At 51.3% G+C, this 23787-nt stretch overlaps 1 protein-coding gene across 1 annotated transcript in view; it reads right to left on the reverse strand.

Annotated features, from left to right (window-relative positions):
* Positions 1–1182: 1182 nt before the first annotated feature.
* Positions 1183–23787, reverse strand: part of Iqsec3 (IQ motif and Sec7 domain ArfGEF 3) — a 92257-nt gene continuing 69652 nt past the window's right edge. Inside the window, exons 6-14 of the mRNA XM_051203706.1 lie at positions 16584–16706; positions 16052–16218; positions 13111–13250; positions 12058–12183; positions 9711–9810; positions 9433–9594; positions 7119–7211; positions 5381–5436; positions 1183–1952 (exon numbers count right to left, since the gene is read on the reverse strand). Of these exons, the coding sequence (XP_051059663.1) occupies positions 1482–1952; positions 5381–5436; positions 7119–7211; positions 9433–9594; positions 9711–9810; positions 12058–12183; positions 13111–13250; positions 16052–16218; positions 16584–16706 (1438 nt within the window). The 3' untranslated portion in view covers positions 1183–1481. The remainder of the gene's footprint in view (positions 1953–5380; positions 5437–7118; positions 7212–9432; positions 9595–9710; positions 9811–12057; positions 12184–13110; positions 13251–16051; positions 16219–16583; positions 16707–23787) is intronic.

The raw sequence follows: 23787 nt of genomic DNA on the forward strand, positions 1-23787 counted from the left end.
CCAAACCTCCCTGGGTGACATCATAATGACCTGTGGGTGGAAACACAGACATGCATGCACACACGCATGCACATACATGAAATGAGGTCATTTGGCCCCTCTAAGAGCCTGGATGCCTCCTATCTGGTCCAGAGAATTGAATCTTGGACTGAATAGCATCCAATGTGCCTCTCACCTCTTGGGAGAGGTGTTTAAAAACAGGCTATGACTAGGAGGGCATCTTAGTCAGAAATAGCTGCTGGCACAGGACAAAGGAGGCTGGCTGGGCTGGCATGTGACAGCCTATGACATCACCCCTGTAGTCTATGGGGCTGTCTCATCTGTCTGGGGCTCTGTAGGGTCAGGGCCACCTGTGCTGACTCTGGGTCCTGGTAGGCCTGGAAAGTTGATAAGCCCTGCATGGCTCTGCTCTGCAGTTTTGAAGGTCCAGGAATTCTTAGCCATCCCAGCTGGAAGCCAGCCTGCATTTTCCAGGGAGGGACTGTTTCAAGGCTGGGGCAGCAGGGGTCACACAGTGACGTTAGCACTCCACTGGTTCACCTTGCCTGTGTACACAGAGGCTGCAGAGTCATACATAATAAAGCCCTGACCACAGGCCAAGTCATACCTCTGCTGGGCAGGCCAGCACCCCGTCCCCTTGCTTCTGGTACCACACGGAAGTAACCAACCCGCTTCTCATATGAGTTTATAGATAACTGCCTGTGTGCACTCAGGATTGGCTGAGTGCTGTTGGAGGCTAGAGAACCAAGAAATGCTCTCTAAAAGTGCACTTCCCAGACATGCTCTCACAGTCCCAGGGTCCTGTTGAATTGACCCAGACAGAACTGAATGCCCTGCCCCCTTCCCTTTCTTGGCTCTTTCCTGGGTCGGGGTAGCTCAGAATTTTCTGGTGGTAGCAGGAGAGGTGACATGGTGAAAAGGGAGCCAATGTCCCCGGGGAGCTAAGAGCCAGTCTCCTACCTACAGGCTTGGGTGACAAGGTCCCCCTCCCCTGCTACTCTTAGCCAGGGCTAGCTTGCCTCTGTTCAGCTTGTCTATAGATATACCTTATGCCAGGGTAGTCTGCCTCTGCTGGGCTGTGCTGCTGGCAAGTCCAGCCATTAGCTCTTGCTCTCTGGCCCAAAGCTTGAATACTAGTAGATCAAGATTGCAAGCCCATCAGCCCACAGCTCCTCGGCTTTAGTTTCCCTCAATCTATAGTCCAGTTAGGGGAGCATGGTGAACACAGAGAAGGCATGGCCCATCTGGCTTCTGTGGGACCCCAGGAAGAGTAAGAAGGTGTTTACGTATTTGTGGTGAGGTACTCAAGTAAGTTAGTGAAGGATGGTTGGGTCAAGCAAACCATCTTGCCAGGACATTCTCTTTCCACAACAGTGATCAGTGGCCAGGAAGGCATTATGCCAAGATGTGAGGAGTGGCGAGGGGCAGCCCAGGCTCCTGAAGGACGGCCCATTGGAATAGCGGGGTGCTAAGGGTAGAGCTTACACCAGGCTCCTTGAGCCACTGGAATAGCGGCGCCGGAGCAGCAGGGAGCCTGGTGGGCAGAACTGATGAGGGTGGTTGTATGGGGGTGGGGGTGGGGGTAGTGGGGGCTGGTGGATGACCTTAACTGGGGAGCCTGGACCACGCAAGGGTGTGGAGCCACAGGAATCTGAGGAGGATGAGGCATAGCAGGACAGAGCCTGGCTCAACAGGGGCTCCATGCGGGCCAAGCAGGGTTTGTCCAGGACAATGACCTTGACAATTTGCTGGCACTGCACCAGGGTGCCTGGGGGTGTGGGTGGCGGCAGCTGCGGCGGCGGCAGCGGTGGGGGCTGCTCCCTCAGGGGGCTAGGCTGTGGGTCTGGCAGCAACGGTGGTGGTGATGTTGGTGGTGGCGGTGGTGGCTCTCCCCTCTCGACCCCCAACCTGGGGCTGTGCTGGGACGTTTGGAGCCTGTTGTGAATTGATACCTAGTTTAGAAACAGCCAGAGAAGCGTGAAATGTTACCACTAATTCCCAGCTGCCAGGGCTGGCCACCCAAGCCTCCCAGGGCCTCCCTTCAGACCTCTCCTGCCTACCAGGATGCTCTTAGCCTGGGGTAGACCCCATGCTGGTCTCTCCACTCAACAGGGAAACTGCTTTTAAACTCTGGAGTTATATGGAGATAGCCTATGACAGCCACGGTCCAGTCCTTCAGACCCCAGGTTCTTCATCTGTGAGATGGTTCCCCAGGGCAAATTCCTCCCTATGTACTCTCTAACCCCTGAGCTTGAGAACTAGTCCATCCTCCTAGTGGTCGCATGGGGTGTGATTAAGGAGGAAGCCTTATCATTTAAATTACCATCAAGGTGCCTGAGCCCAGGATGCCAGGGGACCTGGCCCCCTACAACCCCCCAAGGCCATGACCCCTGCATCTGAGAGCTGCTGAGACAGTCAAGGACAGGGCCAAGTCCTCATCACCTTCCTCTCCCGTCTGGTCTTGGTTAGAGCTGCTTGTTATGGGGCAGAGAGATGGAGAGCTCCTGTCTTGATTCCTTGCATGGTGTCCCAGACAGATTGTTTGTAAGGGTGTAATGAGTTTGGATCAGAGTTGCTGCTCAGGCTCAGTACCTGCAGCAGCAGCAGCCTTTCCTTTCCCACAGACATGGGGAGGGGGCATTGTCTCTGAGTCCCCAGCTAACAGGCTTCCAGGTGCTGGGGTTTCTCACCCAGAGAAGCACATTAACATCAAAGTGGATACTGGTGGTTGCACATCCTTGACTCCTGCCTGCGAATCAGAGAGCCTGGTGACAGGCCCATGCTCCTTCAGATGGCTCTAAGAAGAGGCACCCACTTTTGCCATGTGGGCCCTGATTTCTCCCTTCAGACTCCCACTCACGGTCTGTCCCTGGTGCTGGGACCTTTCTTTAGAGCCCCACCATGCTCATGTCCATCTGCCTCTGTCTGGGGTATCAATAACTCTTCTACTAAACTCCTTACCCCACAGCAGTCTGTCCCCCCATGAACCTGTGTACATTTCACTCATGATAGGCCTAGGAGTAGAAATCACCTAGCTTCATCTTGTTAGCAGAAGAGGACACAATGGGAGGAGAAAGATTTAATTCTTCATCCTCTTCTAATTCGCCCCCTCCGTCTCCCTAGCTGGTAGCCATGACACCATCATCCTCCCCAAACACGTGGGCCTTCTCGGGGTGACTAGGACCCTTCTGTCTGAAGATGTTTTCTGCTGTGCCTGTCTGTTCTCAGGTACCACGCTGTAGGGCCAACTTCTCAGGGCACAGAAGGGGATGCTGAGGCCACAGGGGAGAGGACCTTATCCCAGGCTGGGGCCAGAACAGCTCACACTGTGTCAGAACCCCAGATCAGCATTTACCTGTCCTGTTTATTGCCTAAAGGTATAATTTCAGATCTCTTTCCTAGACTTGGGCAGTCGCCCTTGCCCAACACATGTTCCCCTCAAGATTCTCAAGCCCCGGCACCATCCTCTGCCTGCCCTCATCTTCTTTTCCCTGTCATCCTCGTTTTCCATCCTGGCAGCATTGCCCGGGCCTGAAATCACCCTCGATGAGGTGCTCAGAGTCCTTTGCTGTTGATGCACACAGCCTTCAGAGGGCATGGCCAGTGTCTCTGTCCTCTCTGGGGATGTCACAGGCAGAAGACCCATGTCACCACGGCTGATGCGAGGCCTAGGCTAACCTCATCCCTACTTGTTTCTGAGCAATTCCCCAGAAGCGGCTTGAGACAGCCTGACCAGCCTCACCCTCTCTGCCTGCCAACCCCCGCCTTACAGGCACCCTAGGTCTGGCGCACCAATACTGGGCTACCCAATTTAGGGCTAGTGCGCCTTCCTTCTCTTTCTTCCCCAGCTGCTCCTACATAGCCCTCAGCTGGCACACAGTATGCACTTTCCTCTACATGCCAGTCCCACCCCTTTAAGACTCAGCAAATTGAGAGAGAGAGAGAGAGAGAGAGAGAGAGAGAGAGAGAGAGAGAGAATGAACATGGGTAGCAGTCAGAATAGCTCAGAGAAGATGGAAGAGTGCCTGCCATGGGGGCTTGGCTAAGCAATGCCGGAGGAGAGGGAGCTAGGGCCAAGCCGAGAGGAGGCTATGGGGTGGCCAGGTTGCCTCTGCTTAGGGGAGCAGAGGCTGGCAGGATCCCTGGAGCTAGCTGGAGGGGTGGGGCAGCCTTGCAGATAGCCACATGACCCCTTTGGGCAGGTAGGAGGAAAGATGGGCATCATATGGCTGGGCCTCCCTGGGTAGTCCCAAGAGGATGTGATGGAGGGTTGGTGGTTAGGGTTATCTGCAAGGCTGAGAATGGGCAGCTGCGGGAAGATGCGGGCGCAGGGCAGGGGATGGAATACCCACCCTGGGGGCTGGTCAGCTGCTGGGGCGGGAAGCTCCTCCGGGTAAAGGTGCCTCCTCCAGAAACACGTGGGGGGTGGGGTGCGGGGACAGAGAGAAACTGAACTCCCAGGTATCCTGCGGCTCCCCAGGGCTTGGCAGGCAGCTGGGTGGGCTTCTCCCTCACATCTAGGGGAGCCCTCCTGCTAGTGGGTGGGAGAGGACTGTCTATGAGCAGCTGGTGGTCCTCAAGGCCTGACAGCCATGGAGAGGGTCTGAATAGGAGGCAGTGCACGCTGCCTCCAGGGGCCCGCTTTGGGTCTGGCAGGAGCCAGCTGTTAACTTCTAGGTGCCCTTGTGGCTTGGAGATGGCAGCCTCTCCTCCAGTGAGGAGGGTCTTCAGCTTTATCAGCTCATCCCCCAAACCGTGGCATCTCAGCCCTGTTCTGCCTCCCTTTCTCCTGGGCTCACCCCACGCCACGGCCAGCTTTTCCAGAGACCATGTCTCCAGGGAGAAATTCCTTCTCGCTGTCTCAACCCCACTCCTCCGGTTTCCCCAGGAGGTATCCAAATGTCCCTAGGAGTGATCATGGGGGACTTTGGGAGCGAGCCCAGGCTCCCTGTTAAGGGAGCGTGTGTGTGTTGGGGGGCTTAGAAATGGATCATTGAGCTTCTGATACAGCACGTGTTGGGGGGGGTACTGAGCAGTGTGTTCCGGAAGTGGGTGTGCAGAGAGCATGGAAGGGAGGGCCTCGGAGGGTTGTGGGTTCATCTCCCTAGGCTGGTCTGGGAGCTGGGCCCTGGAGGGCAGTGGGCTGGGTTGGCTGGCTGGGGAGCAGTTTGGCAGTGCTTGTGGCTTAACTAGGCGCTGGAAGGATGGAGTTACCCATGCTAGCAGTAACTTTTAATTGTATCTCTTGAAATTGGTAAAATGGTGAGTCGGGCTGGGGAGGCATTGATTAATACCTGAGAAGAGAAACAACAGAGACGGTGAGAAGAGGGACAAGGGGTCACAGGATCACTCACCTGGATGCCACCAGGCTTCCACTTACCTCCCCCGAGCTCTCCCTCTCCGCTGCTTTCTCGCTTGCCATGGCTTCCCTTTTGGCTTTGAATGCAAACAGCACAGAGCTCATTCTCCACCAGTCCTGCCTGGAACCCTTGGCCCTCCTCCTCCCCATCCGGTATCTCTGCCCCTAGTGGTGTTCGCAGCAAGACTGTAGATGCCACACACACTCCACCAGGGTGCTGCCTGGCATAGCAGGCTGGGTAGCAGGAGCCTCATTCAGCCACTTAGTAGCTGTGCCATTTTGGGGAGAGTGCTGCACCTTTCTGGGCCTCTACAGACTTAGAAGCCTCTGGAATTCCTTCTGAAATTCGCACCCTGAAGTCATAGTCTCCCATGCCAATACAGTCTGGGAAAGCTGGCTTTTCAGTGGGTCCTGATTTGTGGGCACCATGTAAAATCTGCCTCGGTCCACGATAGGTTCCTCCAAGGAGGGGCTGTTATTTGCTATGGTCACTGTGACTCAGGGGAATTGTGAGGATTTGAGGGTCTAAATCCACACAGCACACCCACCACAGTGCCTGCCATCCATGGAGCTGCCGAGAGCCTGTTACTAAGATTATAGCTTCTCCCCATCTGATATGCATCAGGGACCCTGTAGACCCCCAGAATGCCTTGATGACCCTTGCTAAGTTCTTCTGAAGCTTAGCCCCTTGAGTTTCCCACTCCCTGCCCCCAGCATGGCAGTTTTCAACCCTGTGCTTCTCAAGGAGCAAAGGGAACTACACAGTCAAGGGCACCATGGGCAAGACTGTAGAGATACACATCCAGATCTGACCAGGGCTTGCAGCTCCCACAAGAGAAACTGGAAGAATGAAAAATCTCAGCTGAGAACTGGTGCTAAAATCCAGGCAGCCCTGAAAAAGAGCCATGACCCGCACCCTGAGCCCTTATAGAGTAAAAGAGGGCCATTGGTTCAGGTAGATGGAGAGTTACGGTAGCATATAGACGACAACTCAGAGAGATACTTTCTATAGCACAGAGCTGAAAACCTTGCTGGTAATGGGAATGACATGTCTTGGCTGGTGCAATCAATCCCTGTGATGCTGTCTATCCCTAGTCTGGCCATAGGACTAGCTGTAGAGGTGTGGGGACTGACCTGAGCCTGAGGATGCTCAGTGCTCACACTATAAGCTTTGAGTGTGGGGTGTGACACTGAGTGGACAAGCTAATGCCCAGGCTGTGTGTGGGGTTTCTGGGTATCCCCTGTTCTTCTAATTTCTCTTTAGGAGGGGGCTGTGGGGGGGGAGGGGCAAAGCCCACCTCCTACGATTCCTGCCAGTGGGTAAAACTGAGGTGGCTGACAGAAAGGATAGAGTCAGGCTGGGGTAAGCAGGCTTTCAGGGCTGAGCAGAGGGACAACTAAGCCCTAAGGTCATTTCTACTCCACTCGCCTAGTGGGGAAATTTAATCTGATGAAACCATTTAAGAAACAGAGTTTGAGGCTCATCTGGGTAGAAGCCAGGACATCAGGGCTCTTGGCCTGACTCCAAGGGCAAGTGGAGACAGCCCTGCACTTTGGGACAATTTACAAACTGGATGTATTTCTCTGTCACCTTTTCTCCACCCAAGCTAAGGACTAAAGGTTAAAGACGGAAGCCTGGGACTGCTCCATGGAAAGAAAGAGATGGAGGAACAGCATGCCCCACCCAAAGCCTCCAGAGCCAGGTGCAGGACTGTGGTGGCCTGTTCGTGGGCTGGGTAAGGGCAGAGCCCAGTCTCACCTGTGGGTGATCCTTGCTTTGACTGGGGGTCCCCCTGGGCTCCAGCAGACCTTACAGAGGGTGCCTTTGTTCCCTGCTGCTTCTCCAGTTCCCCTAAAGAAGGGAGAATCTGTGAACAGAGGTGTCCCCCTCACCCGCCTGGAGCCCCTGGGAGAGCAGAAGGGAGGAAGGAGGGCCCTTTCCTGCCCACGCTGACAGGGACTTCCCGCTGAGCATTGAGATCCAGTTAAATCTCTCTGGGAGTTGTATCTGTGAGTGGTGTTGGCAAGATTTGCTTGACTGCCAGAGGGACCATGAGAGACTGGTGTGGGACAAGGAGGCAGATGGCTGGAGTTGACACCCTACACTGATGGTTCTTAGGTACAGTATCTAGCGTGCTCTGCCTCGCTTGAGGAGACAGCTGGGCCCACATCCCAATGTCATTAGGAAGATTACCTGAGGTAAGACACGCAGAACAAGGCCTGACTTGGGCAAGTGTTCCACGAATTAGCATTAGGACAGTGTGCAAGAAAATGCTGCATGTGGTCCCTAGGCACAGTTGGTGACATCCATGTTTACCTAGCAGGATTATCCCCCTCGACAACCCCAGCTGCTGAGTTTCCTGCAGGGTGTGTGGTGTTCCCCCAAGGGGTAGATTCCATAGCATGTGTGGCTGGGACGTATTTCAGTTGGTCCTTCACCAGAGCCTCCCTGCACTGCCAACTAGCCCGCCTGTTCTCCCAGTTCTAGGGAACTGCTCGTTGCCATCCTTGTAGATTTGACAGGTATTATTAAAGTGTTCTCTCAGCTTCTTGGCTCCATGGGACATGACTCAAGTGTGCTTTATTAAAACTATCCACTTGGGTTCCATTCTCTGTTTCTTTGGCTGTCTAGAATCCAGGGATACTGAACAGGAAGTGTCCAGACCAGCAGTTTGTCCTTGTTGCTGGAACCATGCCATCCATCATTCTTACTGAGTTAGTTGCTTGCTGGCCCAAGAGGGCCCTCCTGGTTTTGGAGGGCTTAGTGCCATAATTACACATGAATCTAGAGAGCCTGAGTATGATGCCCATTGCCACTCGCTGGGAGAACTGGACTCCCTTCCACAGCTCTGCTGGCCTCAGTTTCCTTGCTTATGAGAGGATAAGAATAATGTGCACACATGGGGTGTTGCAGGGATTAATTAGTGGGTTCTGTCACCTGCCCAGCGCCAGGTGGGTAGCAGGTACTTAAACGGTGGCCACTGGTGGCTTCTGTTTACCTCTTTCTGACTCATTTCCTCTCCTGCCTGCCTCAGTGGGGAATCCTCTTCTGTACTCTGTTACTCCACTTTGTCTTCATCTGAAGACTGAGAACCAGTGCTCTGACTACGTTCCTTCCAGCTTTCTGGTCCCCAGGAAGCTGTGGAAGGCGTTTTCTCTCCCGCTTGATATAATGGACTCTGACCAGGACTGCACCTCTCTACTGCTTTGAGAAAGGACTTCCCGGATGCCCTGGGGCTAGAAGAAAGGTACCTCCCTCAGTACAGCCCAGCCAGGTGGCCAGTGGCTCTCTAAGCAATTGGAGCCTTTTGTGACATTCTGACCAGGAGAAAAGTAAATCCATTTCAAGGCACACCTTTGAGAATGTACAAGAACAAATAGCCACCCTGGGTCCTCTATGCCACTAGTCCGATCCCTGAAAAGAGTTTGTGACATTTCTGAGTCCAAATGGACCAGCATCATACAAACTAGCATGTACTTGATGACTGCACCCCCTTGCCAAGGAGCATCCTGTGCTCTGGGTTTTATTTTAGCCCAATTTTGAGTTATTTTCTTAGGAGAGTATACACAGAACCTCTGATTTCAGTCTCAATAGAAAGACTGTGAGGTGAAGCATTGGACTCAACTGTATATGCCATGTCTGCCTGTGTTAGCACTGGTTACCTTCTCAAAGGTGACAAAACAGCCACCTTGCAGGCTACTGCGAACAGAAGCAGAATTCAGCCCCTGGTCTCATGGATCTGCTCTGCCTGGATCAGCTGCCTGGGCTGTTCTGGTCAATGCAGAAGTGTTCTAGGTGAGAAAGGCCCCTGTGCACCCCACATGGCTGGCAAGTGTGCACATTCATGTGTGTACTCTGAGAGGTAGGGCTCAATTTAGCTGTGAAGCAACCCCACATTGGGATGGGATGTTGCCGCGATGTTAGGGGTGGGGTGTGGGTGTGGGTGTGGGTGGGGATCAGGCTGGGCACGGAAGGCATGGCAGTTCTCAGGAGGCAGAGGTAGGTGTGTATGCAGGCTTCCTCTACCTTTTGGACCCCATCATCTGCCTTAGGAACTGGGGCCCATCCTTACACTCTATCCGGATCTGCTCCAGCTCTGTCACCTCGGCAATGGACTCCTTCAGGTCCTCCACAAACTTCTGCATCTCATCGGAGCCAAGGGCGCAGAAATGCAACACCTGCTTCTTCTCAGAACCGGCGACTGGAGTTGCCAGCGTGATGCCGTGGGAGTAATCTGGAATCCAGCCACACCCCGCGGTGAGCACGTGCAGTAGGGAAGCTGGGGCAGCCAGGTTCAGGGCAGACTATGGTTTCAGGGAAGCTCCCATCCTCCCAGTCCCCAGGACTCACACTCGTTCTCAAAGAGGTGAAAGCGCATGCCTAAGAGGCCCACTGCCTTGCAGAAGGTGTAGGTGAAGGAGCTCTTCTTCTTGGGGCACAGCTTGAGAATCTGCTCAGGGGAGGGACAGAAACAGATGAGGGGGCTTCTGTAAATACTGTGTGCACACAGGCAGGCACCAGCGCCCACAGACATTGTGAACACCGTCAACACACAAAGATGCACACCTGTGCACACCAGGCACAATCACCCCCCCCCATACTTGGCACAGTACTCATGTGCCGTCCCTGCTTAAAAGCCACTCGAGCCCATCACTTCTGCATTAGAAGCCCTGGCCTGTAAGTCCCCCCCAGATCCAGACTCTGCCCCATGCCAAGTCCTATGGCAGCCATTCCCACCCCCCCCCCAGCTTTCTGCACAGCCAGATTACTCTCCTTGTCTCCTTATTTAACACAAATGCCCCTTAGAAAGTGTCCTTTCAAAAATCCCATTTAAACCCACAGACTAACAGCAAATGCCCGAGAGCCCCTTATACTCTGTTCCACCACAGCTTCATAGACTTCGTAGTACTCCCCCCATTGGGTACGGTCTCATTCATTTGTTTTCTTTCGTTTTTTTCTCTCAGTTTTTGTTTCTGCCTAAAAGGAGAGAACAGCTCACCGGTAGCTCAGGTATATAAACTTATATTTTATTTAGTAGCTCTTATGAGATGCAGAAGGACAGCTGTGACAGAAAGCCCTTCCCTCGAGAGGCTCATGTGATTGGGCAGGAAGACAGCTAAGGAGAAAACATTTCTACCCACCCAACAAACCAAAACAAGGCAAGGAAAGAAAGGGGTAATTTCAGAAACTTGAGGGTGTTCGGAAGGAAGCAAAGCAGGGTTAGAAATAGAAAGTGCTTGGGCAGACTGCCTTGCTTGTGCAAGAGGCCACCCAGGGAGGCCGCATTCAATTAGAGACCCCCTTGAAGAGCGGGAGATGACCACACCCAGAGGAGCTTTGGAGGGGAAGGGGCCATCAGAAAAGAGGTCTGGCAGGTGGGAGGCAGCATCTGGGGCCAGGGTGTTAGAGTAACCCAGGGTGTGTAGCAAATGAGCTCAGAGACCACTGGGGTTGGGGAACCCTGGGGAGAAGAAGCCCGGTAGAGGGGAAGACCCTGATGCACACTCCAGAAAGGCATGGAGGCTCTGTGGAAGTGAGGGAGACAGGAGGGACATGGCATTTTAACATCCTGTACTATACAGACATATTTGTACTCCATACTGCAGAAAGGAGCCAGCATGTGTATGTTATCACTGGCTGTTCACACACAGGTATCTGAGTTAAGCTCCCCCTCCTAAACCCCATGCCCCTGCGGGAATACAGTTAATACAGGCAGTCACTAACTAGATTCTGTTTCAATGAGTGCCTGAGCCTAAATTTCTACCATGCGAGGCAAGAGGCTAAGGGGTGGGAACAAAGGAAGCAGGGTCACCACAAATCCCCCAAGTGGCTGCCTGACGGGGACGGGGGGGGGGGGGCGAGACCAAGCCCCAGAAGGACTCAGTGGTTTCGCTGCCCCTCCCATTCCCCTATATAGCCTGCTGGGAGGAGATTGGATGGAAGACAGGGTTTAAGATGCTAATCCACTGTCTTCCAGATTATCATCTCTGTGAACAAAGCAGTTTTAAGATTCAGTTTCCACCTCTTCTCATTGGTTCTGCCAGTGACAGGCACCAAGTGCTCCTGTGTTCTGCTTACAGAAAGAGGGCCTGAGAGTCGCTGGGCCAGAATGTCAGGTGGGAAGAGCTAGAGAGTCCCTGGGCCAGAATGTCAGGTGGGAAGAGCTACAGGTGCTCCTGTGGGACCCTGCAGTGGTTTCCATGGGACTCACGGAAAGAGAAGGCCAGAGAGAACAAATCTGTGGGAGCTCACCACCCCCGCCTGCTTCTTGGCACTTGGGACAATTCCTGGCGCACTGGGATGGATTAAAGATTTATTTGTGGGACACTTGTTTTCAGAGAGAAACACACCATACATGCACATGCTCTCTCTCCAGCCTCTCCTTGGGACCAGGGACTGTGGCCCTCTGCTGACTTTCCAGGCAGGGATGTAATGTCAATACGGTGTGCCTTGCCCCGGGTTTCTGTGCCACAGAGAGGCAGGTTGTCTGGCTGGGGTCCCGCTCATTTTCACTGTCTCTGTGCTTCAGATTCATGGCTTATCAAGCAGGGACTGACTTATCCCCCTTAACTATAGTCTTGGTCCGCCTGCTCAGTGCCTCCATGCGTAGCCTTGCCCTGCCCAGCCCCAGTAGGCAGGGACTCAGGACAGCAGCAGCTTCAGCTCTCCCCTCCCCAGCCCTGGCCTGTGTGCTCACCACCAGCAGATCGTTGAAGAGGAACACTTCTCTCTGGTGCGCGGCCTGCTTCTGGAGCTTGTTCACATCGGTCACCTCAAAGAGCCGGCTGCAGCAGACCAGGCGGCGGTGTGGCATGGACAGCACCTGGAACTCACATAGGGCTCTATATGAAGCGCTAGAGACCCCAGGGCCCTCCCTTCATCACACCTCTGGGGCAGCAGATCTGAAGAGGGGGTTCATTATGCTTGGGTAATGAGATCATGGGATGGGGAACAGAAATTGAAACAAGCCTCCAGAGTTTTCAAAATCTGCCAGCCTGTCCCCCTCTATGACCATGCATGTGTGAAAGCCTTTTCTTTACTGCACACCCAAATACAAGTGTGCAAGGGAGAGGGGATTATAGGGACCCCAGAATCTACTCTAGTAGCTAAAATATCAACTGGCTTGTAGAGCAGACAAGCGCTGAGTCCTCAACTGCAGAGGCTCTGAAGTGAAGGTCCTTCCTGCACAGTTCACAAGCAGAGCTCCAAGGCATGCTCCAGTTGGGGGATAGGAACCTGGCCTGCCTCACCTACAGCTAGAGTAAGGTGCCAGGAGCACAGTGTGCCACAGAGGATGCCAGCTTTAAAACTCACTGCACATTAGAATACATTGTTTGGATCCAGGTTGCCACAACCTACAGTCTAGGTAGCTCATTTTTGTGCCTTCTACCCATTAGGGCCATCCAGGAATGTCTGTCCTCCACTGTTTCCTATGAGGGCATCCTAAGGTTTCTCAACTGGTCGTCCACAAGCTTAGATCACTGGCTGGTCCTTTCTAACATCTCACCCTAGTAACAGCAGCTGGTGGTAATGTGATGAGGCAGTTATGCAGAGAAAGAGGATGCCGTTCCTGGCACACAGCACAAACTCCATCAGTGACTCACAGAGAAATGTCTTTGAGAAAGGGAACAGGGAGCCTGGGGAGACGTCGGGAAGGACAGGACAGGGAACAGGAGATGGCTGGTTGGGTAGCCAGCCATGGAGAGGAGGTCAAGAGCTGTGCAGAGTGCTGTTTCACATGGATACTTACTGTCTTCATGCCCACAATGGACTTCTCCACCTTGGTAACATATGTGACGTGGTCCTCATTGGATTTGAGCTCCTTCTGCTGGATCCTTTCATAGATGCCTACCACCAGCTCTCTGGGGATGTCAGCACCATCATCCACACCTATCAACGTGGTAGGAAGGGCACCAGGGCATCAGACAAGAGGGACAAGGTTTCCCTCTCCAGCGGAGCACCAGGAAGGTGGCATTGGTTGTGTTTTGTTTCTGACCTAAAGCTTTTAACAACTGGTTCTCCAGTCCCACTAAAGGAGAGACACACGTTTCAGCCATGTCTGCTAACGTCCTCTGCTCCCACCTCCTAGGCCTCTTTCCTGAGGTCGCCACATTCCCACTAAACATCTCTGCTTCCGCACGAGTATTGTCTTCTGTTAGCTTGCCTTGACCTCACTCAGTGTCTCCCCAAGAGCATGCAGATCACCTGTCTTGTCTCTTTGGGGTCTTTTCTCTCTGGGTCGTCCTCTCCCCTTTAGCAGGGGACATGGTGTCAAGAATGGGTACCATGGAGCGGTGGAATGAGTGATAGGTGTCTTCCCTCGCTGGGAGTGGAAGAGCTGAGCAGGACACAAAGAGGCGGTTGATGCCTGGAGGTGGCACAGACAGTGGACCTCTCTGCCTATTCCCCAAATGTTATACACTGGTAACATTCAGAGGGCAAAAGGGTTACCGGATGGAAATAAAAAGCAGTGTGATCGTGGGAATGAAGAGTGAGGGAGAAAAAGTGAGAGGTAAGGCTGAGGAACAGCTTCCAGAAAGCCAGCCAAGACGTGTGTGTATAGAAAACTCCCACACACAGTAAATGAAGTAGGAAGCTCACACCTGAGTTACAGGAGTTCAAGAGAGAGCGATAAGAATGTGCAGAAGGTAAGTGACCAGTACACTGCACTGAACTGCTTCTGTGCCCATAGCTTTGCTCCAACCAAAGTATTCCCAGAACTGCATCTGTCCCAAACACATGCAGTTTTCCCCCCTTGTCTTCATTCTCTAAACAATACAGTATAACAACTGTTTTCATAGCATTTAAATTGTATTGGGCCTTAAAATACTCATCTAGAGATGACAGAGTATAAAGAGAGAGAGAGAGAGAACTTGAACACTCAACAGGGTCCTGGAAATAATTCCTTGCAAACATAGAAGGATAACTATGAATCAGAAAACTTTACACAGCTGGGCATGTGTTTTTAGATTAAAATGTTTGGCCCAAAACTACAGTGGATGAAGAAAAGCTTATCATTGTGAAAAATTTCTACATAAAGGCAGCCAAAAGACCCCAGAAGCTTTCACGTACAGAGGAAAAATGATGTTCCAAAGGCCAGGAACTGGATGGCCGAGCAGTACTTCAGCCACATCTAACATCTAACCTATGTATTTCCAGGCTGGGATTCTGTTCCAGTTAGCTCCCAGACACATGTGAAGGCAGAAGAAGGTAGATTCACAATGCTTTACCGCTTTGTCTCCCATGTGTCCTTTCTTTGGAAAACAACTAAAATGAGGACACTGTGTGACGTCCAGCTGTGTGATGGTAACACTGACAAGGAGATGAAACACCATGCAGATCTAAGAGGTTGGCATTTAGGATATGGTCAGATGTTTTAGTGGTGGAAACATAGGAAGCCAAATGGAAAACAAAGACAGGTACCAACTCCAAGGGAGTTGGAAAAACTGTAGCCATGATACTCTCAAGATTCAACTTTGGGCTGTGTTCACTTGGCTTTCCTACCCCGACTCTGTTTTTAGTGGTGGTTCATGAAAAAGTAGGAAAAAAAAACTCTATGTGATAGAATTTAAATAATGCTTAAAATCAAAAATGAACACAGTATTTGTACTGTGTCATCACATTTCTGTATCTCAGGGAGTTGACTAGGGTCCTTGACAGCATTAGGCAAGATAATCCCAAGCTCAGGACAGCGTCTCAGGTGAAACTCTTGTCATTTTTATACATCTTTACATAGTCTGTGTTTATAACAAGGGATAGGAAGAAAGAAACAGCATGTCATTTATTGATATGAGCGGAACACTAGACACATAGCCAACAGGCTGGGGATGTAGCTCAGTGGCAGATGGCTTGCCTAGCATTCAGAAGTCCCTGATTTCTATCCCAGCACCATAAAATAAATCAATAAACAACTAAAAACTATTGAAAGTGTGGCTCAACGGAATGCCAGTGGTAACAGGGCAGGCTCTTTTTTCTTTTTCTTTTTCTTTAATGAACCTTGTAGAATTATTTTACTTTATTGAGTACATAATGCATAACTTTGATTATTTTTTGTTTTAATTTTTGGAGGCAGGATATTATTCTACAACCCAGGCTGACCTTGAAGTCACTCCATAGCCCAAGCTGGCTTTGAACAAGCAGCAATCTTCCTGCTTTATCCTCCTGAGTGCTGAGATTATAGGTGCAGTATCACTCCTGGCACTTGGATTTTTTTTTTAATGCCCAAAGCTATCCACATTACAAACATTATATGCTGGTAGCTTTGATCTAGTCCCTGTGAGAGGTGAATGGTAGCAATTAGAAAGGTTTCCCTGGCAGGTACTATCAAGTGACCTGAGAGGCTGAAATCAAGGAACTCAGAACTGGAAAGCCTTATTCCCAGTCCTTTTCCTTGTAAGTGATGAAGTGAGAAGGGCTGGTCCCACCCAGACACCAGTCCAGTGCTAACGGCCTGGAGCTTACCCAGTGGGGATGGTCCACAGTACACAGAAGGCAGGAGGCATTGCTATAGGGCCTTGCTACTTTGTATAGGGCTGTGGTATCTGGAGACTCTCCCAGCCTGCTAGGGGTGGCTAGGTCCTCAGGAACAAATAACATCTACAGTTAGGGTGCACTTTCACAGAATTAACATGAACAGGACCAGGCCACACCGTGCAGTGTCCTTACCCTACCTACCCAGTGCAGCTTCTTACCTCGGAGGTTTCGGATAAAGTCTTCCAGCATCATCTTCCGATCAGGCTTGATGTTGGGGCTGTACATGTCGGTGTTGAGAAGGATGATGGCAAAGGCCAGGATGAAGATAGTGTCTGGGTTGTGGAATTGCTGCACCACCTCGGGGTTGCACATGCAGTAGCGCTGGCTGTGGGGGGCACGGGGCAGGACCGTGAGCTCCCCAGCCCCAGCTCTTGAAGAGTCTGGGGACCAGGGAGATCACTGGCTGACCATCCCCCAATACCCACCTCCCATATGTGCTTAGTACAATGGGCTGGCTGTAGGTGAGTGGGGAACGTCTATTAGAGGGTCCCATGTGGCTCCCAGCTTGGAGGATTCACTAAAGGATTCTGTTCTTGTTTCTTGCAGCCCACTGTCCCACCTATACGAGAAGGGCTTCACCCAGCTCAATATCTGAGTCCAGAATCATGGCAGCTTTTCTTCACCTCTCTGTTTCCCCGGGGTCAGGGCTGTGTGGAGGATCAGAGAGAGGAGGTGGGAAAGGGTTCTCACCTGAAAGCCTCTATGAGTCGCTCTACCTTCTGGGCTTCCCCCTGCACACGGATGTGAGCTTGAAACTTCCTCAGGGCCTCGTCCAGCTCCATGTTGGAAAAGTCCATTTCATCTACCACACAGCTGAGGGCAAGCAGGAGGGGCTTGTGAGTAAGGTCAGCCCCCCTCAACTCCTCTGGAGCTGTGGGGTGAGGTGAAGCCACCCTGGAGGGGGGGGCGCTGGCTTGCTTCTAACCAGGAGAGAATGGAGGAAGAGTCTTACAGCTTTGCTTACCCCTCCGGGGTCTCCTCCGAATAACCCAGGAAGACAGCAGTCTCCTGCCATCCTTTATCTTATTCAGCAGCCCCTGGAAGGCAAGCTATTACTGCTGTCTCTGTCCCACAGCAGAGTAACTGAGGCCTAGAGTGATGGACGTTTGTGGAATATTTGTTTAACTATGCAAAGATGTCTTGCATTTGCTTAATTAGGTACAGATGCGTTGCTGTTTTGCCTTGTCTGCCTAAGACAGCTGATTGGTCTAATAAAAAGCTGAATGGCCAATAGCAAGGGAGGAGGTATAGGCGGAACTTCCAGGCAGGGAGAATAAGTAGTCGGAGAATAAGTTAGGGGAAATAAAAGAAGGAGGAGAAGGAGACAGAGGGAGAGAGGGAGATGCCAGGGGCCAGTCAGACAGACAGACAGACAGACAGACATGGAGGAAGCAGGAAAGCAGGTCATACAAAATGAAGGAAAGGTAAAAAGCCCCAGTGAAAGAAAGGTAAAAAGCCCCGTGGCAAACATAGATGAATAGAAACTAGTTAAATTAAGTTGTAAGAGTTAGTGGGACAAGCATAAGCTAAAGGCCAAGCTTTCATAATCAACAAGTCTCTGTGTCTTTATTTGGGAGCTAGTTAGCAGCCTAAAGAAAATGCCAACTATGATGAGCTGGTGCCCAGTACCACCAAGAGTAGTGGAAGGCTGAGCTCAGGCCTTTCTGTTCTGGATCCAGGTTCTCTCTGAGCCCCATAGATCTGATGGTCAAACAACACTTGGAAATGGGACGAGCCAGGCATGGTGGCGCATACTTACAGTCCTAGCTACTTAGAACATTGAAGCAGAAGGATAATAAATGATTCTACCTCGGAAAAAAATGGATGGAGATAAATGCTAGACAGCATATATCCTATCAAGACTGATTAGGTGCCCCTTTCTCCACACTAGGGTCTCCAAGTGGGCGAGTCTTTCTAGCACCCCTTTTTTCTCAGGCTGTCTGGAAAGGACAACACCTACACAGAGTGTTTCCCCTGTTTGACCAAACCCATCACTTCCTTCTTGGGTGCTCTACTCCAAGGGTCTTGTGTGGGCTGATAGGAATCTGGGCATGGCCATGCTGCAGATCTGATCTTTCCAACATTAGACCTTCCTGCCGAGAGAGGCTTATCATGATGTGACTGGTAGGTGCCCACAGGCTCTCAGAGCTGATGGCTGTCATCTCTGTCACATGCCCCATCGTAGTTACCTCCCTATTGGTTCCTTCACAGCCTGCCCCTTGTTTCCTCAGTTAGCCGGGCAGACATCATCACAGCACAATGTGGGCATAAGTCACCTTGCCCTTCAAGGGTGCCCTCACATAGCTCAGCATCCAGCACTCCCAACAAGGGCTTATCACACATCTGCAGAGTGGCCAGCTGAGGTGCAGACAGGCTCTGAGCACAACCCACCTCTCCTATGATCTCGGAAGACCAAGAGATCCCCAACTCTATTGCCAGTTGTCATGTGAAAGCAAAGAGAGGTTCCAGGAAGCAATGATCTGGGCATGGAGGTGTGTGGACTCTGCCACCCCTCTGAGGGGGGAGTAGGAAGAGGAAGTGAGGTCCGACCCCAGAGAGTGCTAAGGAGGGAGGGTTGAGGGGGGCTAGGTCCCTTCCTCTTTCTCCTCCCTGCCTTGGGTAAAGCCATAGCCATCCTCAGCTGAGTTCACTGGGCTCTCTAAGGCTAGTCTCAAGCTTGTCTGGATTGGTTCATGGATGGGGCAGGAAGAGCATGAAGGCAAAAGGCTTGCCAAGCCTGAAAATCAGTCTGGAGCAGAGAAGGGCACCTGGGTGGCAGATCCTCTATACCCACCCAGGTAGACAGCACTCTGGTTGCTCACTGGCTTCTGCTCTGCACTTTGTGAGGGAGCACCATGTGTGGGTGCCCATGGCTCAGCCCAGGCAGGAGCCGGCATCAAGCCCCATAGTGCTGCTCTCCTGGGAAAGGAGACGGATGTGCAGCAGGGGGTGCAAAGACAGACAGACAGAGCAGGTGCAATACCAGGGGGCGGAGCCCAAGTCAGAGCCAGAGATGCGATAGAGCAGGTGTGGTGTGAGCCCTGTAGTCAGAGGCACAGAGGGGGCCAGGGAAGGCCAACGGAGAACAGAACAGAGAGAGAGAGACAAAGAAGGAAAGGACTATTGGAGGAGAGAGGAGAGAACAAGAGGAAGAGACAAGAGAAGAAAGGAGCAGACAGAGGAGGCAGAGAAATAAAGACAGGATAAGGAAGACGCCATGTGTTCAGTAAGGGGCCTGAGTGTGGAGCAGAGGGTGAACACGTTGTACCCTCTCATCCCAGAGTGGGGGCCTTATAAAGCTAAGGAAGAGAGCTGTTGGCTCAGCTGGGCCAACACTGACTAAAGATCCTGGCTCCTCCAAGGTCCAGGCTGGCCCGTGGCTCCAATGGGCTAATTATCTGGAGGCTTCTCCGGCCTGGACCGTTAGTCCTTTTATGCCCTTCCCCCATCCCTCTGCTGTGGGCTCCTGAACACTCCCCTCCCCTTTCTGTGTCTGTCCCTCTGCCCCCAGAGCTCTGGGCCAAGTCTCTCTCCTAGATGGTGGAAAAAGTGGGCGCTGGAGGCAGGGAAAGAAGCTGCAGCTGCTGGGGTGGGATCTGCCCAGCCAAGCACAATGGCCTAGTTTTTAGTCCTCTACTCAGGTGACATGCAGCCTGCTGCCTCACCGGCTCACTGGCTTGGGGACTGTGGCTAAGCACTCCGGTAATGAACCACGAGCCTGAGACCAGGAGCAGTTCAGGGAAGCAGTCAGGAGAAACAGCTCCCATCCCAAGACAGGGCTGGAGGACTGCCATGGGGCCAGAGAGCCTCTCATTCAGCATCTTCCAGCCTGTTCTAAGATCCCTCAGCTGGGATGGAGAAGATGTTAGCTAAAATACAGCTCTCTGGACCCCATCCTGATCCAGTGAATTAGAACTTTTGGAGGCTAGCCTAGGAATCTGCATTCTTCATCAGTTCTCTGAGTGATACTTGAAATGTGGAAACCAGGGGCTGAGCTGAAGCAGAGGGAAGGAGGAGGCTCAGCCCATTCACTGCAAGCATTGGAAGTGTGAGTCTAGCCACCATCAAGCCCCAGGGAGCAGACTTTGGTGTGTTTGGTGTGTTTGGTGTGTGTGTGGGGGGGGGTGCTTTTACCCTCCCAGGCTATCTGGGCTACTACTCTGTGTGGGGTAGTAAGGGACAAAGGGCGGGAATTATGGATAAATGCAGCATCCCCCACCCCTCAATGCCTCCCTGGGATGTACCTTGGGGAATCAGTGGTTTATTTTTTAATTATTTTTTATGTGCGTGAGTATTTTGTCTGCATGTGTGTGAGGGCAATATACTTATGCAATTCTCTCAGAAGCCAGAAGAGGGAATCAGATCCCCTGGACCTGGAGTTCCAGGCAGTGGTGAGCTGCCATTTGGGTGCTGGGCACTGAACACAGGTCTTCTGCAAAAGCAATCCGTGCTCCTAACAGCAGCATCAGTGTTCTAATCCTAGACATCCTGGGGGAGAATCCTGATTTTTTTTCTAGCTACAAAGCCCAGCTGGAAAGTAAAATAATGGGCTGAGCCATGGTAAAGCGCCCATTCTTCCATAATAGCAGGCCACTTCTTATATAATGGTGGATTAGCCAAGGTTATATAAGACCTGGGAATACCCTACCCTCATCTCAACTCTGATATTCCCTAAGCAGGACACAGAAGCGAAGTGAGCTCACAGCCCGCCTATGAAGGTACCATGGAACCCCCAACAATGGTGCCCAAGGGCATAGCTCTCTGGCTTGGAATTCACCTCCCTGTGACTAGCAGTGGCTACCCCACCCTCTACTCAGGGAGCTGTTATTTGCTTTCCTGATGGGGTCTGTATCCTCCTGAGGAAGGTGACTAGGTGGCAGACTGTGTTGTCACTCCAGTAGACAGTCATCTTTAGGACTGTCACCTGTGACCCTAACAACATGGGTTCCTTCAAGAAGGCTTGGCCGGCATCTCTACATTCTTTACCTTCTTCATTTTTCTTCTCTATACTTCATTTTGTAGCATCTGCTAGTGTTTAAAATTCCCCTTTCCATCCTTCTTTGTCACCTGGAATCCCTAAAGGGAGCAAGCAGACTGTTGGTCTGTTTACCAAAACTTGGGGGCTCCTTTTGGACCCTTGCTTATTGAGGGTTACTTTAGGGCTTCTTATGTGTTCAATGTGAGACATTTCCCACATCTCATGTGCATTGGCACATGATGGTACTGTTGTGGAGGTTATGAGACCTTTGGGGGCTCAGGACCTTGCTGGCAGATGTAAGCCCCTGGCAACCTTCTTCTGGTTCCCTCACCATACTTCCTGAACCCCTCTCCTGTAGAAAATTATTTTAAGGTATGTTACTTTTGTTTATGCTGCAGAACATTTGTTTTAATGACGCAAAAATGTGTTGCATTCTTTTATGTTGCATTTGTTTAACTCTGTGAAGCTGTGATTCTTTGCTGGTCTAAAATACCTGATGGTCTAATAAAGAGCTGAACAGCCAAGAGCAAGGCAGGAGAAAGGTTAGGTGGGGCTGTCAGGCAGAGAGAATAGATAGAAGGAGAAAGGAAAACAAGAAGAAAGGAGGAACAAGAGAAGGAGGGGAGGATGCCAGGGGCTAGCCAGCCAGCCACGGAGTAAGAGTGAAAGTAAGATATGCAGAAGGAAGGAAAGGAAAAAGCCCAGAGGCAAAAGCTAGTCAGGATAATTTAAGAAAAGCTGGCAAGAAATAAGCCAAGCTAAGGGTAGGTGTTTAATAAGTAAGGATAAGCCTTTGTGTGATGTATATGGGAACTGGGTGGCAGGCCCCCCAAAAGAGCCAAAAAGCAACCAATAACAACCCTCCCCCAAGAAGGGAAGAGCTATTGTCTCACACTTCTGCTACTGTGGAAGGTCACCATGCCTTTCGAGATTTGATGGGCTGCACAGGGCAAACCATGACCTAAAGTAAACTTTTCTGTTAAGTTACTCCTGCCAAGTATTTTATCATGTGATGAGAAAAGTAACTAATCTAGTATCTCACTAAAATGTAACAAGCCAATCATCTGGATTTTATGAGATATTAACTATCACCTGTTACTTTTGTAACATGTTCATAGAAGATACTGGCCCTACATGGGGGCTGCACAGACCTCATCCAGGAACACCTTCTGGGCAAGCCTGGCCACCTTCCCCACCTTCCCAGCATTCCCTGCTTCTCAGGATTGGTGCTACTGTGGTTCTTCTCCCTGAGGGTTTCTACATTTTCTTGGTTGCTGATTGATATGGGAGAGACATGTTCACTGTGGGTGGTGCCACCCCTGGACTGGTGAACCTGGTGTTATAAGAAGGCAGACTGAGCAAGCTATGAAGAACAAAGCCAGTAAGCAGCATCCCTCCATGGCCTCTGCATGAGCCCCTGCCCTGTTTGTGTTCATGCCCTCATGATGGACTGTAATGAGGAATTGTAAGCTGAAATAAACACTTTCCTCCACAAGTTACTTTTCTGACTATGGTATTTATCACAGCAATAGAAACCCTAAAAATGACAGGGAGCCATGCTCTCAAAGCAGAGTCAAAAAACTATTTAGTTATAGAGGAGTATGGTGGCAAACACCTATAATCCCAGGACTTGGGAGGCTGGGGCAGGAGGGTCACATGGTCAAGGGCAGCTCAGGTTCTCACCTTCCATCCTCCAAAATCCATAGTAATCATTGCAGGTTCTTTGTGGAGAAAGATCATATTCTATACAAAGGTGAAGAAAACATATTTTGTATTGCTGTGCCCATAAAGAACTCTTAGGGAACATGCAAATCAGTTGAGATCTGAGAAATGAATTTCACTGTTGAGGAGAAGTAGATAGATGGAGGAGGTTGATGCATATACGAAGGTCTGGTGGTAGACAAGAATTCCAAGAATCTAGGGAAAGGTTGGTGAGTCTGCAATGTAGGAAGGAAGGGAGCCTGGAGGACATAGAGGCTTGGGGCAGACAGGGTCTTGACCTGACAGAGATTTGCCAGTTATGAGGATTCTAGAGTTTATCCTGAGCAAGGTAGAAGCAATAGAGCGATAGGATCCAGTTTTCTTGAAGATTACTCTGGTTGCTGGGGGAGAAGGAATGAAAGGGAGGGAGCAGTGAACAAGAGGGGCCAGAGCTCAGTCAAGATGCTACTGTAGGGGTCTGAGCCCTGTTGGGCTGAGTCTGGGTCAAAGAAGAGGAGGGTGAATGCAGGTTCAGAGGCTGAGATACAGCTCAGAGGAATCTGGACTGAAGGATGGAGGGGGATGCGAGCTGTGAAGACAAGTGTCCCAAAATCAGTCCCATAGCCTGGGCCAGGACTTGCGGTGAGCATGAGGCTAGATCGAGGCTTTATCTTGGGCCACTGTGTGAGAAGTTGTGTTGAGTTGTTATTTCTCCTTTACTAACTTATTAACTTGTTCCTCTTCCACCCCCCTCTTTCTCCTTCTCTTTTTCTCTCTCTTCCAGAACCAGAAGTAGAACCCACAGCCTTATACACACTGGTTTAACAACTCTACCCCACAGCCCCTTCAACCACAATTAAGACCCAATGTGTGTCTCTTTTAGTTTACAGATGAAAATCCTTGTGGTGATGCGTCTCTACTCTTCAGTCACTCCCTTTGCCTCTGCTTTTGTTTCAGGAAGGCATCTCAGTTCACGCCATCTTGCACCCTCACTTCTCTTCACGGTCCAGTCCAGTGTTCTCAGCACCCATTGACCATCTCTGGTCAAGGCCACCGCCGGTCGCCATGTCACCAAGTTCAGTGGACTCTCTTGTCATTCCAACAGACATGGGGAACACTGCCTCTCCCTGGGGTAAGCCCTTTCTCTTTCTAGGCGCTCCCCTTACTCTGTCTTAGAGGTGGACCCCAGGCCTTCTTCCCTGTCTTTAAAACCCT

This window comes from Phodopus roborovskii, unplaced genomic scaffold (genome assembly GCF_943737965.1).
Source record: "Phodopus roborovskii unplaced genomic scaffold, PHOROB, whole genome shotgun sequence".
Classification (NCBI taxonomy): domain Eukaryota; kingdom Metazoa; phylum Chordata; class Mammalia; order Rodentia; family Cricetidae; genus Phodopus; species Phodopus roborovskii.